At 28.3% G+C, this 22,441-nt stretch overlaps 6 protein-coding genes and 1 long non-coding RNA gene across 14 annotated transcripts in view; 1 reads left to right on the top strand and 6 right to left on the bottom strand.

Annotated features, from left to right (window-relative positions):
- The window catches only part of LOC107066100 (uncharacterized), a 36,629-nt gene extending 34,836 nt beyond the window's left edge, over positions 1 to 1,793 (bottom strand). For 2 of the 5 annotated variants that reach the window (XM_089177139.1, XM_015320393.2), the window contains exon 1: positions 1,131 to 1,462. The gene's annotated coding sequence lies outside the window, so the exon portion shown is untranslated. Of the gene's footprint in view, positions 1 to 1,130; positions 1,463 to 1,617 lie in introns of those variants that run through there. The other 3 variants (XM_015320389.2, XM_015320390.2, XM_015320391.2) reach the window with 3 other exon arrangements.
- A 375-nt stretch (positions 1,794 to 2,168) lies between these two features.
- LOC107066139 (diphthine methyltransferase) lies at positions 2,169 to 6,154 on the bottom strand. Its single transcript, XM_015320477.2, has 4 exons — positions 6,027 to 6,154; positions 2,847 to 3,474; positions 2,645 to 2,780; positions 2,169 to 2,569 (listed from the first exon to the last, which is right to left on the bottom strand). Exons 2-4 carry the CDS (start codon positions 3,448 to 3,450, stop codon positions 2,203 to 2,205), a joined length of 1,107 nt encoding a protein of 368 aa, XP_015175963.2. The 5' UTR covers positions 3,451 to 3,474; positions 6,027 to 6,154; the 3' UTR covers positions 2,169 to 2,202.
- Positions 4,777 to 6,162, bottom strand: LOC107066063 (cyclin-dependent kinase 2-associated protein 1). The gene is made up of 2 exons (XM_089177081.1): positions 6,027 to 6,162; positions 4,777 to 5,761 (listed from the first exon to the last, which is right to left on the bottom strand). The coding sequence occupies exon 2, from the start codon at positions 5,714 to 5,716 to the stop codon at positions 5,417 to 5,419; it is 300 nt and encodes a 99-aa protein (XP_089033207.1). The 5' UTR covers positions 5,717 to 5,761; positions 6,027 to 6,162; the 3' UTR covers positions 4,777 to 5,416.
- A 655-nt stretch (positions 6,163 to 6,817) lies between these two features.
- On the bottom strand, positions 6,818 to 11,460 carry LOC107066104 (uncharacterized). 4 transcript variants are annotated; one of them, XM_015320405.2, is made up of 3 exons: positions 11,321 to 11,460; positions 10,565 to 10,642; positions 6,818 to 9,125 (listed from the first exon to the last, which is right to left on the bottom strand). In XM_015320405.2, exon 3 carries the CDS (start codon positions 8,899 to 8,901, stop codon positions 7,642 to 7,644), a length of 1,260 nt encoding a protein of 419 aa, XP_015175891.1. In that variant the 5' UTR covers positions 8,902 to 9,125; positions 10,565 to 10,642; positions 11,321 to 11,460; the 3' UTR covers positions 6,818 to 7,641. The 4 variants fall into 4 exon arrangements, with proteins under 4 accessions (XP_015175891.1, XP_015175892.1, XP_015175893.1 ...); XM_015320406.2 differs by lacking the exons at positions 10,565 to 10,642; positions 11,321 to 11,460 and adding an exon at positions 9,910 to 10,558; XM_015320407.2 differs by lacking the exons at positions 10,565 to 10,642; positions 11,321 to 11,460 and adding an exon at positions 10,163 to 10,558.
- LOC149030902 (uncharacterized) lies at positions 11,396 to 12,458 on the top strand. The gene is made up of 2 exons (XR_016178142.1): positions 11,396 to 11,536; positions 12,375 to 12,458. It is a non-coding gene; the product is annotated as an uncharacterized LOC149030902 (long non-coding RNA).
- On the bottom strand, positions 12,068 to 17,680 carry ClC-b (chloride channel protein 7). Its single transcript, XM_015320408.2, has 13 exons — positions 17,436 to 17,680; positions 17,119 to 17,387; positions 16,545 to 16,670; positions 16,245 to 16,443; positions 15,895 to 16,148; positions 15,630 to 15,807; positions 15,024 to 15,548; positions 14,774 to 14,943; positions 14,518 to 14,697; positions 13,671 to 13,880; positions 13,312 to 13,557; positions 13,136 to 13,216; positions 12,068 to 12,925 (listed from the first exon to the last, which is right to left on the bottom strand). The coding sequence occupies exons 2-13, from the start codon at positions 17,290 to 17,292 to the stop codon at positions 12,824 to 12,826; spliced, it is 2,445 nt and encodes an 814-aa protein (XP_015175894.1). The 5' UTR covers positions 17,293 to 17,387; positions 17,436 to 17,680; the 3' UTR covers positions 12,068 to 12,823.
- Positions 17,681 to 18,219: 539 nt separating this feature from the next.
- Positions 18,220 to 20,274, bottom strand: IFT46 (intraflagellar transport 46). The gene is made up of 3 exons (XM_015320335.2): positions 19,908 to 20,274; positions 19,643 to 19,831; positions 18,220 to 19,546 (listed from the first exon to the last, which is right to left on the bottom strand). The coding sequence occupies exons 1-3, from the start codon at positions 20,129 to 20,131 to the stop codon at positions 18,970 to 18,972; spliced, it is 990 nt and encodes a 329-aa protein (XP_015175821.2). The 5' UTR covers positions 20,132 to 20,274; the 3' UTR covers positions 18,220 to 18,969.
- Between the last annotated feature and the right edge of the window lie 2,167 nt (positions 20,275 to 22,441).

The following is a 22,441-nucleotide window of genomic DNA, read 5'->3' as shown; positions in this document are numbered from 1 at the left end:
ACATAACGCGTTGGTCGCTGTGATTTCATCGAGTTAAAGAAGAAAATAAATTATTTTTCTATTGGATGCAGTAACTTGTCGCATAGTTTTTTTTTCTTCTTTTTTTTTTTTTTTTTTTTTATTAACACGAACATAATAACCTTGACGAACGTAAATAGAGTGGATTAATTTACGTCTAGGAAATTTAACCAAAAAAAAAAGAAAAATAGCATTAGAAAATAAAAAACACGTTGGTTAGAATAACAAATAGATCGAGAAAAATAAAGAGAAATGAAATATATTAAAAAGAACGATCATTGGAAAAAGAAAAAGATAATATAATTTTATCTTTAAAAAGTGATTTTAAAAAAAATGGCTTTTGGGAGAATAACGCGTTAAACGTTTTAGTTATGTTTTTCTTCCTTTTAGTTATATCTATAGTAATTTTTGTTCTTATCTCTTTCTAACATAGAGTAATATGTAACTATCAGAATGTGAGGGGGAAAAAAAAGAGAAAAAGAGAGGGAGAGAAAACTGACGACGCGTTCCAAATCGTTCAGAAATCTCATTTCGCGTATCTAACCGTATGAGGAACTCGTTTAAAACGATGAAGACACACGACTGATTGAAAATCTATTTAACTGTTTGAAAAATGTGTGTCAGAAATATTTGTTACTAAACTATATATATATATATATATATATATATATATATTGTTAAAAATACAATAATTTAAATATTAAAAATAGCATTAATTATATCTAGTATTTAATCACGTAAAGAAAATTTATTCTAATGATTTATTAACGATTGATTGAAAACCTAAATAATTATAATAAAAACATTAGAAAGAAATGTCAAATAAATCGATTATTCAAATGTGTACATATTTAACCCTAAGAAATATTTTTCTAACAAATTAGACGTAAGATCGATTGACAATTTGTCTAAAATTATTAAAGAAATATTAAAACAAATAACATTGACATTTCGTAATAATTCATTTAAAAAATATACATATATATATATATAATTAAGAACAAATAACATCTTTCTCTCTCTCTCTCTCTCTTTCTTCTTGTCTATTCTATTTTAAATGACAAGAAAAAAGAAAGAAAGATAGATAAATAAAAAAGAAAAACATCCCTAACCTTAATTTCAGCGTTTTTGGTCCTGTCTCCTGTATTGCTTTTCTCTGTCTTTTTGCTCCTGTCTTGTTGTCTTGCAGAAACAAACCCTTTCGTTCCTTTTTTTTTCTAGTTGTAATGTATATGCAACTGTTCTTCTGAAATAACCGTCAAACGTTTTTATTTTTAATCAACGCAATTGGAAAATTATAAAAGAAATTATTGAAAATATCAAACGCGCACAGGATAGATCCTTCGGAACGCGTTCGCGAAAAAGGACTGACGTCTGAATGAAGGAACGAACGAACGAATGATTTCACGAACGATCGTACCAAACGAACGAACGAACCGAACGACGACGAACGACCGCCCTGCTCTCTCGTTTCTCCCACCCCTTCGCACACTCACTCTCTCTCTCTCTCTCTCTCCCACTCGCACACAACACACGTACATTTTCACTCAATCACTCTTTCTCTCTTTTTCTTAAAAATACAATGGTAGTATTACTTACAAGTCAATCTCCAAATAAACCTCGTCGATGTTCGTTCACCGTGATCTATAGATCAATGGTTCACACCCCGTAGATCACACATTAATTTCCTTTTAAAACAAGAATAAACCGAAACAAGCGACAACCGACATCAAAACAGCCCCTTCTAGAGTCTACGACTGATTTTTATCGAACTAGCCGCGGCGAAATGCGGATCGCGCTTCCGTCGTCCTGACATCTCACAGTTTCTTCGTGAACTAATTGATAATGTAGCGGTTTATTCTCGAATTTTTCGCGCAAGGATACTTCAATGTTTTATTTATCTTTTTTTATTAAGAGAGAATTTATATCGCATTTATTACTTTATTAGATTTGATTTATGAAATATTTTATGGAAATTTATCTGATAAATTTAGAATTATCATCGTCGAATTATATGTAACATTTAAAGAGTTACGTTAGTACCATTAACTCGCAGCTTATTTCAAAATTAATATTAAGAAGGAAATGTAAAAAATGCATATTTTTAAGAATGTATATATGCATTTGTATATAGTAACGATAAAAATGAGTTCAATTGTATATAGATAATTTATTTTTATTTGATTATTCGTCGTTCAAACGTACTACAGAAAGTTTTAAATTATGATCGTAAAATGTACACGTACTTACTAACCTTAAGTTTATCTCATTATTTTGAAATATATCTCGTTCGGAAATACATTGACGAGAAAGAAATGACCAATCGCATCCATAAGATAAACTTTCGTGATTGTTATATTCGTCAACGATCGAAGGCGTCTCCGTATTCTGGCAATCGATTACTTTAAATCCACCGTACATACAAGCAGCCAATAGAAATCGACGCGCGAAAGGATCCCATTTCAAACGCCAAATGCCACCATGCAAATTAGTTTCTGAAATCGGTCTCTTGAAATTTCTCGTATCCCATAAGCGTAATATTTCGTCATAACTAAAAATAATTATTTATCTTTATAGAATATCGTACTTTATAAAGTTCTATTCTTTTTTTTCTTTTTTTAAATACCTTCCCGATGCTAATACATGTTCTTTATCAACATTGCTATGAATACTAGTAACACCAGCGGTGTGAATCCTATTAATCATAGTAGGCTTATTTCCTGTTCTTATATCAAACCGTTGAAATTTACAATCATCACCACCTTAAATAATTATTATTTATCAAATATTAGAATATGAATGTTACATTTAAAATATGCTATTCGTACCGGTGTATATTATGTTTACATTCCAATAATCAAAAGCAGCTATCCATGCTTCATATTCATGAGATGACCACGATATTAGATTTTTTATTTGATCATTGTCTAACTCAAATAAAGATATGCCACCAGTAGAATCACTAACTATTATTTTAGCTGTAGAATTATCTTGGCTAGAATATTTTCCTGTTGACCAGTCAAGAGACAATGCTAGAATTTCTTCCTTCTGATCGTTCACTTTCAATTCTGTCATTAATTTTAACATTTCATTGTTCCCACTTTGTAATTGATAAATTTGTAAATATCCTAACGAATTAACGACACCTAACAATATTTTTTGATTACACGTTCCATGTGCCCATTTCATATCCAGTACACCTTCTGTTTCTAATTGTTGCAACAACTTTATACTACCACCATTAACAACTTGAAATAAATATATTCTGCCTAAACGTCTACTTGGTTTCAATTCATTTTTTGCTATACTTTCTGTATTTTCTATCAATTGATACGTCCCACATACGAACAAGTCTTTGAATGGTTCTATGGGACACCATTCTACAGAATCTGCGTAAAGCTCTGTATCGAAAGTAGTCAAAGTTCGAAACATGTTTAAAACAAGCAGCTACACAATCTGGAACAGAAAAAATGTTCATAATAAATTAGGCTTACTTCATATTTTCAATAAAATTCAATTTTGAGAATTACAATGTTACAATTGATATAGATAATAAAAAATGTATTACATAACCTGGAACAGAAAAAAATGTACATAATAAATTAGATTTTGAGGATTACAATGCTGTATAATTGGTATAGATAATAAAAAATGTATTACTCTATTACAAAAGCTTTTATTTGTTTCATAATTATAACATATGACTAATGTTAATATCATGAATTAATATTGGTATAAAATAATACAGATACGGTATTATATATAAATGCACGTTATTACATTAAAAATCCAAAACATATATATATATATATAATTAATAAGTATTTGGAATTATACTTTTTTTTCTATTGTTATTTCTTAAAAATAATAAACCTATTGAAAGAATAAAAAAGTACACTTGTAGGTACCTGATCTAGATATACTCATATTCCTTTGGATTTAGATATTCTATATTCAGATCACAGTAATATAATTTGTTTCTATAGCAGTTAAATATATGTATATATATATATTTTTTTTTGGAGAGAGCATTTATATATCTGTTGGATATAAGCAATTAAAGATTAAATTTGACTACTAATAAATGTGCTACACATTACATACTGAATTGATAAATTATTAAAATAGTTAGGAACTTATTAACATCATTCACACACATACATATATATTTAAAATCTTTCATACCGATCATTTTTATAAATCATAAAGTATGTATTCATTATCTTAGAGCACTCGAGTCATACAGTATATAGTTTCATTTGTTTTTACAATATTATTCTTACAAAATCAGAAAATAAATATTTGTACTACCAGCATATCTTAGAGTAAGGCCATCTATTTATTAGAAATTCTGGCTATTGTATAATCTGTATTTATTAATAAGAAATATTGTACTATGAGTATTTTTTATGATTAGTTTGCATACAAAAGATGAATAAGTCTGTCTGTAAAACGATGTAATATATTTGTTCGCATTTTAAGTAAAACATTATGCAAAACTGGTGTTCCTTATCTCTTTCTTATTATGGCAGCAGTTTATTATTCTCAAGTTTAATCATTTTATCTTTCTATTATATTTAAGCGCAAAAGATAAAATGTTTCTATGACATAATAGCTTTATTTAGTTAAACTATCAGTTTAGGAGTCGAGAAAGACATTGAAAGATATGGTGTTGGTCTTTACCATTAAAACTATATATTGATTTATACTAAAAATCTTTAGAATTATGCTTGACTCGCATGTAAACTACTTCTGCTGTTTTTTTTTTTTTTTTGGCAGTGTTACAATTTATTATATTATATTTCTTCTCCATTAAAATCATAGAATTTATAAAATGGAAATCAATAAATTAACATAAACTACGAGACAGAAACTAAAAAGAGAAACTAATATCTTAATTTTAAAATATAATAAAAGCATAAACCACAGGCAAGTTTAAGTTTTCATTCAGTCTTTAACAAAAATTAAAATTATTAATTTCTTTGGTGTGATTGTTCTATTTAAATATAATATAACCAACGTTCTATGTGTATATAAACATTTCTTCGCATATGAGTATAATCGTTTAAAAGAATAAATAATTTAAAAAGAGATATGAAAAGAATACGCATGAAATGAGATTTATCATATAATATTATGTTCCTAACTTGTACTATGATTTAGGTTGGTCGATATTTGAGGTAGATGATATAGTCCTAAAGAATAATATATTATTAGGTCTGTACCTTTCCTTCATAAAAATAGATATAGATTCTATAATTATGACTTTTTCTATAGTTTGATACGTTAACAATTTCTTTTTCATTTTAATATATATCGAATCGAATAATATGACAATAATATAAAAGACCTACTACTTCTTTTTCAATTTTCTCACTTATTGTTAGTAATCAACACATTATGATGGACGAGCAGTCCTTTCGGTTTCACCTAAGCATTCTCTAACTAAAGTGCGTGCAGTCATTAAACCACGCTTGACTTTTTCCGCTGAAGAACGACTCCCTGCATAGCAAGGTCTAATTTCTCGACCTAGTTCTTCTATGACTTTAAGTAATTGTATGTATCTGGATTGACCAGGCGCAATAGTAGTAGTATTAGATACTACCGTATTTTGTTGCAATGCTCTGGGATTTGGAACGTTTATCAACGGTTCTGCTACTATAGCCGAAATTTCTACATTTCCACGTTCTTCTTCCATCTTCTTAATCCTGTGTTGTCTTCTATTATTTTCCTTATCGTTTACCTTAATAAATAATTCATTAATTTCAACAAATTTGAAATAAAAATATCATTAGTTAACCTAATTTAAAGAAATTTCATATAACAAATAAGTTATTATAAAATTTCAAACAATATTACACTTTTTCTATTTATTTATAAATCATAAGAGAGAAAGAGAGAGAGAGAAAACAAAAGATAAGAGTACTACATATAGATCTAACATAACCTCAAATACATTTTTAATATAATCATGGAAAATAGAGAAAAACTTAATTGTATTTACATACCTTAAATGATAAATCGTAGTTACACTGCTTCTATATAATTATACAATAAGTACATAAGCGAAAACAATCAATCATTCGACTTTTTACTAGCACGCTGCAACTTGTATGCGCAAGACGATACACTGCAATGGTCTTCTAGTTTGCTGCGCGCGCCATTATATGTATATATAGGGATCCTGTAGGAGGGATGTGCCATTCATATTCAGCTCATGTGCCATTGGCTGAAAATTTTGGGGGACAGCTTGAATTTATAATAATTTTTTCGTGTAACCTATTCTATTTTAATATAAATTTTTAATTATCATTAAATATAGTTCATTTTTTTTCTGTATTTGATGCAATTCATTATTTCATAATTATTTCAATGTTTGAATCATTCGCGCGCAAAATCGAGTTCCGGTCCCCCAACAATGTACATGGCGCATCCCTCCTATAGGATCCCTATGTATATATATATATGTATATATTTACTTACCTAACCTTTCCAAATGTAAATAGAAGAGAAAATTTACTTTCTTTAATTTCTCGTTTGATTTTTTAAAATTTTAATTATAAACAATAAAAATATATTGGTTAATGTATTTTCATTAAAATAATGTTATACGGAATAACGTAATACAATACATAGTTGCATCTCCACGTTGTTTATATGTACGTACGTACTACGAGCATACATACATACATATATGCATACACAACATATATGCATACACACACATACAAATTGAAATGTTTATTTTATGACGTATTTTTGTTGGAAATAAATAACGTGACGAAAAAGAGAGAAGACATTTAAAAAAAACTGAGACTTTATTGAGCAATACCTCATATTTATGTCCAAGGATTATATTTCTCGTAGGTACATTTTTGTTTCTTCAATTTTCTTCTCGTACGTATACTATTAGGTAATTATCGTTTATTACCCGTTATATTAACCAAAATTGCAATAAAATATTTTTTATATATAAAATATAAGTGAGAAGACTCTTCAGTTTACACATCATTTCTAGTTTGTTATAGACTATTTTCTACATTCGAGAATTTAATCAAATCTAAAGATTATTTATAAATTTCTATTTTACCAGACCCAAACAGCAAAAAACGTAAAACATTTTTTTTGTATAAAATAAAACAACCTTTAAATTTCCCCTGATTTAAAAATTCGTCCTATCTTTTATTTAATTTCATAACTAAACTATGACTAAACGATTGAAGATCGTTACGTTATATACTTACAGTTAAATCAAGAAATAATCAAATTAACATTAATAATATTATATATATACTATAAGCCTTAAATATATCACCGTCTCAAAAGTTCTTCTCTTTGACAATCTAATATACCAAATACATTATAAGTATTTATCAGATTGCATAATATTTTGAAACAAGCAGTTCATTACAATGCATTTTGATTCATTGTCAAAGTGGTACTAAGCTTATATCGGCAAGATGGCATAATATACATAGCAGCAGATATATTATTTGTGACTTGTATAAACCTCCTTCTTTTTGTTTGAACAAAATCAATAATCTGCTGCCTTAAATGGATTATACATATTATCACCTTAAAAAATAATCTGATGAAAATCTAACAGCTAAGTTCATTGACAGATCATTGTCGCGCATTATGTTCAGTTTCTAACAAACATTCACGTACTAGAATCCTTGCATGTTGTATACCCATTTTCAGACGTTCCGCGGCACTACGACTTCCTGCATACGAGAGGCGAATGTCTCTACCAAGTTCTTCAATAATAACCAGTAATTGGGCATATTTACCCTGGCCAGGCACAGACGGAAAGTTTATCGTACTAGATGGACTAGCCTGTGCTACTTGAACAGTTTGAACATTTTGCAAATTCCTTGGATTTGGCACAGTAATCACAGGTTCAGGAATTCTTGGAATTTCAGCAACTTTTGGTGGAGGTGGCGGAGGTGGTGGATCATTTAATTTTGTTATTGTTATTTCATTAAGTTTAGCTAACTCCGTTAATTTGGCCATTTCGGCTATCTTCGAGTACTCCGGTATTTTGGCTATATCGTTTTGTATATTAGCCATTTTCATCATTTCATTCATTTTAGTTTTTTCATTCATTTTCGCTATTTCTTTAGCCATTTCATTAATTTGTGCGATTTCATTGAGTTTTGTTAAGTCATTATTGTACTTAGCCATTTCTGACATTTTAACCATTTCGTTTAACTTGGCTATTTCGTTCATTCTTTGCGCTTCATTTATTTTTACCATTTGTGACATTTTAATCATTTCATTCATCTTGGCTATTTCATTTATCTTTGTAATATCATTGTACTTAGCCATTTCTGACAATTTAACCATTTCGTTCATTTTGGCTATTTCTTGCATTTTTACATACTCCGTTGCTTTGGCGTATTCCGCCATCTTCTCCATTTCGTATCTCTTAGCCATATCTTGTGACATTTTGTTTAATTCAGTCATTTTACTAAATTCAGCAAGTTGAGCCATCTGTACTATGTGTTCGGGAACTTTACCTCTTTCCATCATTTGCTTCAATTCAGCAGATATTTTATTCATATTCATTTCAGACATTTGAGCAATGGTCGCTGCATCTGGCATTTTAGAGAGTTCAGCAATCTTGGATATCTCTCTAGCTAGATTTTCATCAAGACAACGCTTCTTCTTAGCACGATGCCTGGCCATTCTCTGAGCTTCTTGCATTCTCCTTAACGCAGCTTGTTCTTCTGTTTCTTTAGCTCTGGCGTTCTTCATTCTTTCAGCTGATGTATATAATCTCAAAGCACGTTCCTCCGCTGTTTCAGACATTAGTTTTTGTCGTCTATACTCTCGCATTTCCCTTACCTTTTTAAGGTAAGATTTTTTCTTTGCTTTTGGCATAACACGCAATTATGCAAATAACAAACATCGTTATTAATATATTTTGTCATCTTTACAAAATTTAGAAGAACAATTTTTCAGAAAATATATATTAGACATATACGTCCACTCAATTACACAGTGTAACTTCCTTTTTATTTATTGCTATATCCCAGATTGTTGTAAACACCTTTATGTCCAACAATAATATAGAACTGCAGTTATCTCCAAATATGACATTTATCCTGAAAACAAAAATTCACTTTGTTTTATCATCAAATACATTAAAACGTAATCGATATTATTATGTGAAATTAATTTATACAAATAAATATTATACATTAAATTACATTTATACAATATATTCGTAATATCGTTTAAAATTCAACTATCAATAGAATCGATAATCGCGTTTAAAAAATAACATCCTCGATATAAAAATCTTATCAAATAAGAGGACGCGCACATTAAGAACGCCAACGATCCTTTAAGAAAAGGGTAAGAGCGTGGTAGGATTCCTTCTTGCGTGTAGAAACGAAAAAAAAAAAAGAAACAAGAGAGAAAGAGAAAGAAAAAAATATATATAATAAGAAAGAAATAAAATACTAGCCCGGCGTTTTTAAATGTATAATTATAAAAATGCGTAAAACGAAATGCGCGGGCGCGCGCGAGCGCAAGCGACAGGTGTAAAATTAGGGTTGCAAGCACGTGCGTAAAAAAGCATCGGTAAATGAGATTTTCGAAATGCTCGGGCGGGCGCGCGCACGCCGCGACACCCGTTTATATGCCGTATTCGTGATCGTAGTCGGGTAGAATAGTAGTGTAGTAGTAGTATGGTGGCGTGCGTGCGTTATGTATATGTGTGTGTGTGTCGCGTCTCCGAAAATTCGAAAGAAGAGCGTCGTTGAGTCAAGCATAAAATGCGCATGCGCATTCAAGTTAAGAAACGCCGTCTTCTCTGGAATGTTCACAATCACAACAATGGCGGACGCAATTCGGTAAATCCACGTAAACGTAGGAAGAACCCACCGTTTGTTAATACCGGCACGCGCACGTGTCTCGTTTCACAATCGTACAATCCTCCAGACACACAGAATCTGTCAATATCGGCCAAATGAAAATCGATTTAAATTTTCTTAAGATATTCTGTAGACAAACGCACAAAAGGAAATATCGGTCTACATGTAAGATTTTCGTTCGGGGCCACTTTAAGGGGCCAAGCGGGGTCGCCGATAGGCTGCGTGTGACGTGGTTGCGTTTATTGACCATAACCCCTTCCTACCTCTCCGTCTGCAACTTCACGACGGACAGGTGTACGACCGAAGAGAGTAAGAGAGATAAAGGGAGACAGAGAGAGTTACAGACACAAGGAGAAGTGAGAAACATAGAAGGAGAGAAAGAGAGAGAGACCGGGAAACTATTGACCGGCCACCGGCCGCGTCTTAAAATGCACGAAGATGTTCGCCGGACGACCACTAGGAGGACGGCGCCTTTTCTCTTTTTCTATTCTTTTATTTTCCTCCCACTCCTCCTTCTTTCTTTTCTTCTTATCTTTTTTTCATTCTCTCTCTCTTTCTCTCTCTCTCTCTCTCTTTCTTTCTTATTCTCTCTTCTTCTTATTTCCTTTTCAACGAACGATCGACCCACGGGGAAGCCCCCGACTCTGTTTCTTCCCTCCACTTACTTTGATTTTCTCCTTTGATATTTCCTGATCCCAGACGCTCTATCTTATCCCTCAAGAGTTCCAAGGTCGTTATTCTTCCTTTAAGAAACGACAAAGTTTTGACATTAAGACGCATAATTTTCGTATATCTATATTTAAGAATTTAAGTTATGATTATAATTCACAATAGAGTTTTTATTTCATTCGAAGAATATAATGTTTTATTTAAAATAATTATTTCGTAATTTTGTTTAGATTTTTGTTTAAAAGTTTTAACTAGATTTTAACACTTTGCCGCACACACTTTTAATTTAACCATCGTACTCAAAAACACATTTTTTTTCAATTATTTATGACTATCACATGAAATTGAACGTCAGTTGTATATTTGAAAGTGAAAATTATCACATTTTGTCATTTGCCTATATATCATCAAAAATCGGACGATTATAACCGTCATTTTCTGCAACGTGTTAATATACGTAATAAGACTCGTTACATTTTATATATATTATGAGAATTCAGTTAATATTTATTTTATTTATAATATTTTCTTTTTATATCAAAATGATTTAATTCAAATTATAAATTTTTGATTAGAGCAGTATTATGATTTTTATTTGTATGCGTTTTTTATATATTTAAAATTTCCCGCTTTGAAACATCGTTGAAACGATCATAACAATGGCGGATATGTAGTGATAACATTTTTAGGAAATAAGGTTATGACTTGCGTATAGATTGTGATATAAAAGATTTTTTTATTGTATTACTTACTTCAAAAAAGAGTGCCAAGTAAATATACACGATATAAGAATAAATTGAATAAACTTAAATAATTATTAACAATAAAAAAATGATATTAAATATCGAACTATCGATACAATATGTTTGGCAATAGACAATCTTATTAAACTGGTATAGTTCGGCAAAAAAATACCAAGTAATTGGAGTTTATTGTAGATCAGAGAGAGATAGATTCTTCCATTTTACGTAGGTAGCGTTGCTTCAAGGTCATTTGTTCCCAAAATAACTTAGTACGACTAATCAAAGTAATGTAACTATAAATTTGTTTATATTTTTTATTATTCGATTTTACGAATTAAAGGTTAACTTCTTTTTAATTCTTTTATTTACGATATTTTGATTGATTCTTTTTTTATTTCTTAATTATTTTCAAATACATTTTTTAAATCTTTTTCTATTAAACTAATCAATTGTTTTCTTATGAATACGCATAATTGCATACAAATAATAAATTGTACGATTTGTTAAAAAATATAATAATTCATATTTATAATGTTTCTTTCTATAAAATAATATCACTTTTGTTCTTAATTAATTCTTTTTTTCTTACAATTAAATTTATAAATATATGGAATACAAACATTTTTTGTGCAATCTAAATAAAAAAACTATACATATATATATATACAAGAAGATGTATGTTATATACAGGGTGTTTAAGATTTTTTGTATAAACATTGTGAGCGTATTTTACGATCAAAAATAAAAAAAACAATGCTATATAAACACAGATCATTTAATACTGTATTCAATGATTATATTAATTAATGAATACAATTTAAATAAATAATAAGAGCTATTCAAAATGTTGCTCGCCTTTGCAAATACAAATTTGACACCGCTGTAGATATTATTCATCACATAGCAAATTTTTTGTTTATTTCTGTTAATTTCTTCAATTAAATAACATTCTTTTCTTTATTTTTCTTATATAGAATTTACTCACAACGTTTGTACAAAAGAGCTTCAAAACACTCTGTATATATATACAGATATAAATATTTTTTTGTCTTGTTTGTTTCAGATAGATTTATCATCTCAGTACAACAAAAAGAAAAATAAATTAACATACTTTCCTACATTTGCACATGTAAATAAATTATGTATATTCCTCAGCTCGAATATTATTTTCTTTTTGTTATTAGTTATTATTCCAGTATATTTATTTTTTAAATTGTGGTCATGGCTCGGCTGGGAATTATTTGTTAACAATTAAATTTGACTTAACAAATATATCTGCATATATACATATATATACATATATATATATATATATATATATATATATATTGAGCATTTATATAGATTGTTTGTTATGTCATTTTGATAAAATTTATATTAATCTCATAAAAAGTATGTTTGTACTTTTTATAAACAAACAAAAATTATTAAAATAAATTATTATCTTGAATACCCATTCGAGACTAATTTCGTTTGTACAACATAAAAAATTGTTTATCCATTATTTTCTAATTAAATTTTGTCATAAATTAAAAGTTCATCTAATCCCATTTTTCCTCTATGTTCCCATATTCTATATTTGGCAATATCTTTTCGAGTGATCATCCCAATTACCTGTAGTATTAATATAATTAATATTGTTGTCTAGTTTCGATTAACCTCTTGCATTATTTATTTAATGCGCATAACTATGTGCTAAAGTCTGTGCTGTATTTTGTGCTTTTTATGTTTTGACTGTAAAACGAATCACGAATCTCACACATTGTTATAATGCAAGAGATTAAGTTATGGCAATTAGTGTACATGATGTATAATATTGCATACCTCATTCACGTCATTTAAAACAGGTAAATGGCGGAGTCCTAAAGCTCTAAACAGTCTAAAAATACGTGGCAATGAAGAAGACTGAAAAAGATCATTATTTTTATATAGAACATTATTTTATCTAAAATATTATTAAAAAAAAAAATTAATATATATATATATATATATATACTAACATGTATGACTGCATATGGAGAAGGATTCATGAATGGTCTTAAATCAATTGTATATGTTTTTTCTTCTTCTGTTATTTGTACATCTTGGATAGCTGGATATCGTGGATAATCTTGACGAAAAAGTGTGATATTCATAGATGATTCCCATGTTTCTGAGTATTCATTAAATATTTTGTTTTGTAAAAGTGCTATTAATTGAGAACGTAAAACTAGTCCACGAAATCGACCATAAGTTTCTATATAGGGCTGACAACATTTAAAATAATATTAAAAGCATAATTATCTATCAAATAAGAATTATAGAATTATTTAAAAATATATTTATAAAAAACAAAAAGATCGATAAATTCAAAAATTACCTGATCACTACTTGGAGGATCTACCACAGGAAATCCATTGTACGTAACACATTTTAAAAGTTCTAAAATATGTCCGACATTTTCAACAGTTTTGAAAGTTGTTACAGGATGATTCATGATCTCACTAGCATATATATTATTTGACAATGGTGGTGCTTCCCAAGGTAGTAATGGTATCCCTGCCATTTGTATATGAATGTCATAAATGCCCTGTTGAATAATCATTATTAGATACTCGTATTTATATTTTGTTTTATTATGGTTTGAATCGTTCTTTGATCCTTTTAATTCATTTAGTTTCTTTATCTTTATTCATGTGACAATCTCGTCAATTTGATCTATGATTAACATCTAATATCATATACTAATATTTTTCTACTAATATGCTTTGTTATGATTACCTATTATAAAAATATATTTATTTTTTTACTCCTTTGAGATTTTCCTTTGTAAAAAAAATGGGTAGAAAAGTCCTTATATAGGAAAAATGTAGCAATATAGTTAAGTAAATTTACATTAACAGTCAACATCACACACACACAACTACGCAGTCAATGGGGCTGAAAATTTGATGTTTGCAAGAGGATATAAGAATGGGAGGGTAAAGAGAATTGACCTTTAGAGTCTCTGATTGAATTCATAATATTTGGCTTAGTAGTAACGTTGGAATTTTAAATAAATCAATATAATTTATTGTAGTATTTCTTAATAGTAGACTATTTTGGATTAGAGTTAATAAATATATGCCCAAATTTAGAAAATATTGACAATGTTGAGCATTGTGCTTATTAGGTTATTTCCCAATACTCTACAATTATTAAATTTAATTAAATTTAAAATGATTTACCTCGTTAAAGAAATCACCGACCCATTTTGCCAAAATAAGAACTATTATCACGGGCAAACCAAAAGATATCCCTTGAGTTGCTTCAATTAAAATTGCAGTTAAACTGATTGTCATTCTAACGGTTCCACCTAATTGTGCAGCAGCACCTAGCAAAGCATATTTTCCAGGATCTAATAACACCTATTGCAGATATAATAAATAAAGATAAATGTTATAGAATCACAGTACGTACTCCAAAGTTTATTGAAATACTTACGGAATTTGGAAATATTTTGGCTAATGCTGATCCAATAAGTCTACCCCAGGCAGAACCAATTAAAAGTGATGGAATAAAAAGTCCACTGGACATAGATAATCCAAATGTAAAAACAGCTAGGATAAAATAAAGAATAATAAAAACAGCCAAGGTAATATCGTTATGGGAGCCTATGGAAAAAGAAAGAATATAAATATTCTAGCATTTCAAAAGTTAATTATAAAATATGTTATATATTATTATGATGTACCTTTAGGGTCATGAAATAAAGATCTTACACTACTTTCTGGTGTTTGAAACCATAATGCAGCAACTGCACTGTATTCTCCTTCCTTACAATACATCTGAATAGGAAACTTTGTAGGATCTTGTCCAATGGGTTTACAATCATCCAAAAAATATATCATCAAAAATCCCATCGTTGCGCTCATTATTGCTACTGCAAGAGCTTCTATTACTTTTAACCATTTTTGTGTTATATATTTTAACCGAAAACATGTAATTTTGTAATTAATATGATTCCACAAAGCACCGAGAACACCACCAATTATTCCAACTACCACGAATAATGGAATTTCATAAATTTGGTACGGTATGGATTCAAATTTTCCTAGATTTAATAAACCTGGATAAGAAAGATCACCAGGATGTCCATGGTAAGTACTAAGAATAATGTTCAGCGTGAAAGTGGTTATCATGCTAGCAAAAAATGTTCTCCATGTTAGACTTTGATTAAAGAAGCTAGTACCTTCTTCGATACTAAACAAAACTCCACCTAAAATATTGATTCATAAATAAAAATGTATACTGGTATTTGTTAACATGCAGATATATTATTTTAGAAAATATTTTAAACCTATTGGTGCACCAAAAGCAGCCGATACACCACTGGCTGCTCCACCAGATACAAAATCTCTTTTTTCGTGATCTTCTCTGAAATATTTGAAGATTCCTAAATCTTTTTTAAATGTTGTACTTTTCCCTTGAGATATTCCAGCAGCAACTATCGCTCCTGAGTGTATCATTGGCCCTTCCTTTTTTATTAATATAAAATAAACAATGTAATGATAAATTTTAATTTATAATTAAAATAAATTGCCAAAAGAATTCATCGATATTACTTTTCCTCCAGCTAATCCACCAACTACGGTGCAAATGACACCAATCGTTTTAACTGCTAATGTTTTAATTCGTACTACTCGAGGCACTTTAATCCCATTTAAATAACATTTAACTTGTGGAATGCCACTACCAGCTGCAACAGGTTCAACGTAGGACACTAAAACAGCGCCTATCAATACTGGTATTAAATTAGATGTTAACCATAATAAATATGGTAGCCATAAGCAATTATTAACTACACAATGATCAACATCTGTTATTATACGTTAAGGAAAATTTATCTTTTGTATTGGTACATATTATAAAAAAAAAAAAACACACATATAAAAATTTGAATAATTAAGGATACAAGTTTTTAAATATCCATATTTTATATTTGATAATTGTTCTATTGAAATATCTACAAAACATGCTATAAAGGCAGTACAAATTCCAATTAACAAAAAGATGAACCATCTTGCAAAATTCTTTTTAACGACAAATTTGTAACCCTTCTTCCTTTCCTCGTCCTGAAGAAGGTAGTTTTCACAAGGATCATAATCCAAACTCTAGATTAAAAAAAAAAAAAGATTAACATTAATTATTACTTAAAACTATATATATATATATAATAATAATAAATTTTGTAGAGATACAAAAAAAAAATTACTTCATAATTAGTTGAAAGAAAATTAGTAGCTCCTGGTTTTATATCTCCAGTATAAATCTTTCTTGTTTGTCGATTAATAAGACTTTCCATAAGATTGGACGAAGGAATAACATTGTGTAGGATATTCTGTTAAACAAAAAAAGAACCAAATTTTTAATAATATAACAAGCATATTCCAATAATTAAATAATTACTCCACCGAATAATTTTGTTAATTTCATAGATATAATATTTTCTCAAAACAATTAAAAGATAACGATGAATAAAAAGATATATAAAAATGCAGAAAACAATTAAGCATAAAAAAATTTATCATTATGTTCAAAAATTGTGATCAAAAAAAAGAAAAGATAAATTATAAAAATTTATCTCTTTCAAGACTACCGTAAACGTTATTTGTAAACAAATTTAAAAAAAGGATTAATATTGAATACGAGATAAGATTAAGATAATCATTATCAAAAATAAAAAGAATACAATTTGATTCAAAACAAATGAAAAAAATTAATATCATTGAAATAAATATAAAAAAAAACCACTTATTTCTTTGTATGTAAAATAAATTTGATCTTACTCGAAATCTAACACTAATATCTCGTTTTGAGTATGAAGGAAAATTATTTCGTGGTTTTAATAATCTTTCCTCGTTATCGTCACTATGACAGATATCAATTTGATCCACATCACTTATGCTGTCGTTTATTCCAATATTAATATCAGTTATTGTTGTTGTTGAACTGTCCGTCATTTTATATCGTATATAATTAATGATCTTTTTTTACATTTCCACTTCACTTGCTGCTATTGAGCTAATATCACAATTTTCATGACTTTATATTTGTTTCTTATAAAAAAAATATATTATATATATTTGTTTCTTTTATATTTGTTCTTTATAAAAAAAAAAGGTTACACGTTTAATAATTATTAAGAGAAAAATAACCTCACAATGAGTACAATATTAAAGACACAGTTTCAAACGATATACTGACTGGTTTTTAACCATGAGTAATAGAGATAATGCTTTATTCATACTACACATGTATAGGCCACGTGATTCTACGTATACATTGAATCATCTGTTTTACGCTAACACGGAAGTATAACCTCACTTTCTTATCATTAGAATACGAATGAGAACGAGAGAGAAAAAGAGAGATAAAATACGCATGCGTCACAACTAAATTATTGTGGAAGGGATAGTAATTATTGTACATTGGAAAGGGAAAGAAAAGGGGGAAGTACGATTCTTTTATATTTATATTTATATTTACTTCAAGTGAATTAGAAGATAAACGGCCATTAATCTGCATTCGCCCTACATCGTCTTTTTGATAACCATTTTTTAATGGAAGCCATCTTGTTTTTTTTATTTTATCACGTAATTAATATTTATATATTTATTTTTAATTTTTCAAATATATAGTTTATATTTATATATACGTATACATATGAGTGTAATTTGTCTGTATGTACATCATTTATTTGTATGTATTTTTTTGATTATTTATATAGGTCAAATCATTTTTATAAGAATTGAATACTTGATAATATAAGAGTTGATAATTTTTATATCTTTTCCTTATACATTTTTTCTCTTATTCATGACTAAAACGTATCATTGCTACGTTATTATATATATATATATATATATATATGGATGTGTATATGTATGTATATTTATGAGTCGGCTACAATCAATGTTTTAATAGTATTAAAAGAAATATTTACAACTTTCAATGTAGCCTATTTTTCAGTGAAATACCGAAGAATGATTAAAATTCTTCCGATATTATGTTATATAATAAATACGATAAATTGTACGTTTATGTTTAGAATGAAAAGAGTTTAAACTTTTATTTTTTACAGTTACATTTCTTGTAAAAATCTCATTTTTATACATATTTATGAAAATACAAATGATACATGAAACTTGTAGTTTAATTTATACTAGTTTAACTATACATTATGCTAATTATATAATTATATTTAACACTAGATATACCAGAACAGTCATTTTGACTAGTCGAACCATTTTTCGAACCAAAATTTCTATTTCATGTAACATTTGAGTTCTGTAAATAATTAAGCGTTTTGTTATTTAAAAATGTCTATAAATCCATTTATCTATTAAAACTATTATTGTTAAACATTTATTTTTTAAGAGTAAATAAAGACTGAAAGCTACAAAAAGCATTTTTTTTTTATATACCAGTCATTTTGACTAGTGTGGTAAAAATATACTGAAAATCGTGGTATATCTAGTGTTAACATACAAAGTATAAATAATAATTAATTGTGTAATAAAATTAAATTTTTTTTCAAATATATAAATCACACGTGAGATGTAACTTCGAAGTTACACGTTTTAATAGAAAAATATTTAAAAAAATAAAAGTCAAGCTTTGTTCGATTTTTTGGAATTTCAAATTTTTTGTGACGTTGCATTTCGTATTTCGCAATAAAGGGTAAAAAGAGTATGAAGACTTTCGAGTCTGTAACCATCATGTGAAGGAATGTCGAGTAGATGGCAGACAATATCAACGAGACGGGATAATTCGCAATCGAGTGTGGTAAAATCGAGTGGCGCCTCATTCAATTGATCTTCAACATCCGGCGGCCATTGTTGCATTAATGTATCGATATCAGGCATTGCTTTAGTCAACTGTACAGCAGGCGGATGTTTACTTCGATGAAGTTGATTCATATCTTCGATCCATTTCTCTATAGCCTTAACATTTTTTTCCGCATCTTCGACTCTTTTTATCACTGCTTGCCTAGGTGCACTAGCACTTTTGCAATGGGTTCTTAATTGTAAATGTAATACAGCTGGGTCGGATTGTTCCGTGCATGGTTCGTCTAATACAGCCAGACCTATTTTATCCTCAACACCGTCTGGTCTAGGGATTTTTATGAAGGCATCTATATCACCGACTGCTGGTATATAATCGGGAATAAATGGCACCAATTTATAATTCAATTCTATCTTTTGTGGCGTATACCTGATCGTGTTTAGTAAAGAAAAATGTTTTTAATTCTTATTTTACTATTAGAAAAAATATCTTTTTTTTTTTATAGTTTAAAGAATAAATTCTAACCTAGAAATATTCTGAAAGAGTTCCTTCAATTCGGTTGATACGTTGAGATCTTCGAATTCCTTTGGATCATACATTTCCATTTGTTTGGAAATACTTGATCCTTGGATATCATCATCATCTGTTTCTTCACTATCTGATGGATCGCTACCGATCACTAATGATTTACTAAATCTCTCTTGATCAGGGTACCTTTAATTAAAATCAGATTTTGATAATTATATATTTTAAATATTGAATTTTTCAAGTATTATAAGTTAGGTGTTACCTTCGAAATTCGCGCCTTTCTCGGGGTGAGTTAACCTCCAAAATATCAGGAACGTCATTCGTAAAATTTCTTCGACCTCTTCTTGAACTCGGTGGCCTTGGATAATTAACTGGACTTTTAATTTCTTCTGCATTACGAACTTCGATGCTTTCGTCAAATTTACTGAAGGGCGAGATATCTCGCGTTTCTTCGTCCTCTTCTTCGCTACTGTCCTTGATGTCCATTGTTTTTTGATAACGATTGTTAAAGAGTAGAAATTACTTTAATTGTCATTAATAATTATATTATTACTTATAATTATCATAATTTAAACACTACTATTATAAAAACTTTGACGAAACACTATACTCATGTATTGTCGAATGAATAAAAGGCTTTCTATTTGTTTCGTATTCCGTTGCCATGGTTTTTACATGTGATCGATTATGACTCACTTAATGATAATATTTTATCTACTGAATATTTACTTTTAAAATCATTGAATAATTTATCTTTTATTTTCATAATATTAACACTATCAATATTATTATAGGGTATAAATTAAATAGATATCTATCTATCTAAAATCTGTTTGAACAATTGCAAAAAAATTATTAATAAAAAAGCTGAAAAATGAAAAAAATTCTTCTCTTTTTTTTTTTTTAAATAAAAAAAAAGAATATTTTTACTAAACTTTTAATAAATAAAATGACTAATAAAAAATTTTGTACCTATAGCAGCAATTTTGAATAACATTTATGAGTTGTTTTTTAACAAAAAGGCCTGATATCTCAGTAAAGTAGATATCACATATAAAAAAGGAATGCATAAAATTAAAAAAAAAAAATCGTGTAATCTTACTTTCAGTCTCAGCTCTAACCAATTTTATGGCTTTTCAGATACAGTCTATACACACTTGTTTTAAAATTCATGACGCATCTGGAATTCCCTTTCGCATATATACTCAGACATATATATATTTAGTAAATATAGATACAAGTTTAAATGTACCACTCGTATTTGGTTTTTTTTTTGCTCTCTCTCTCTCTATCTTTCTTTCTTAATCTCTCTAAATATAATCCACAAATATTATAATGATTTGCGCATTTATGATTAAAAAGTTGTAGCTTATTATCTGCCTTCAATGTTACGTCTCGCGTATCATGTTATTTGACGAATAACATATTATTGACGTATGACTTGCAATATTTGATTTACAGAGAGAGAGAGAGAGAGAGAGAGACAGGTATGATATACTTTATTTATTTACGTAATTTTCTATTTTTAGAATAAATTAATATAAAGCAAAGATACTTTATTGTATTTTATAGATAAACATTATCTTCGCATCAATTTTTTTTGTTTATTTATTTGATTATTTATGGATTATTTTCTTGTATAAAAGGACAACCGGAAACTGCAGAAACAGGTATCCTAATATCAAAAGAGAGATAGGAAGTTATATATTTCAAATAATTTATGAAACGCAAACAATACCAAAATTACGTATTATAGAATTTTTTATTCTTTTTTTTTTTTGTTTCAAATTAAAAATCGAATAAATAATTTATATAAATAATGTTTCTTTTTTTATGTCGGTTTTAGTCTTGAAACATTTTTAATAATGGCGTATTTGAAGTATGATCAAATGTACTTTCGTACTTCCTGTAAACAGCCATAGAAAAGAAAAAAAAACAAAAAAAAAGATTTGGAAGTTTCAGTTCATAGTTATTCAGTCAACCAAGCGTAAATAAATCAGGAAAGATCAAGTGCAACTGATAAAACTGTATTCCGGTTTGACGAAATAAACTGACATATTATTTATATACACATACATATACATACATTTAAATAGATAAAACAAACGTATATATATATATTAAAACTGTCAGTTACGGTAAATAAAATTCTTCTATACCCCCACGTGTTTTGGTTACACGATTATTCTCATTTTATCGTTAAGAATTGTTTACTTATGGTATTTCTCATAAAATTTGCTCGTGGCTTTTTTTTTTGCAGACTAAACAAAAATCATTTAACAGTTAATTCATCAATGTAATAAAACCGATAAGACTTGCATGGGTTTATATCAAATAAGAATCTATTAGGACCAAATGTTACGTAATTGTGTTATCTTGTTTATTATCAACCTTAAGATAATGCATATATTATATGATTGTGTGCATTCTGAAAAAAAAAACAAAAAAAAAATAGAAAAAAAAATATTTTCGTTGTTGTGTTTAAAAGAAATTGTTTCAGGTAATAAATCCATTATCTAAATTAATATTTGTCTTATAAGTAAACTTTAATTGTCTTAATAATTACGTCTGTATATTTTCACCTTATAATAAATTGTTGAAAGATCGATGATTCATTGATAATAATCTTTGAAATTGAATACTTCTTTTTTTATGTATAAATGTATGTATGTATTTGTGAATGTTTTATGTGTAGGTTAAATAATTAATGGACATAATTTCACAATGTACACACATACATATATAAATATAAATGTATAATGTATTAAATATACAAATATATATATATATATATAT

This window comes from Polistes dominula, unplaced genomic scaffold (assembly GCF_049000335.1).
Source record: "Polistes dominula isolate Pdom_NZ unplaced genomic scaffold, Pdom_raw_medaka contig_20, whole genome shotgun sequence".
Taxonomy (NCBI): domain Eukaryota; kingdom Metazoa; phylum Arthropoda; class Insecta; order Hymenoptera; family Vespidae; genus Polistes; species Polistes dominula.
Note: the sequence above shows the minus strand (reverse complement) of the source record. Positions and strands in the feature narration are given on the sequence as shown.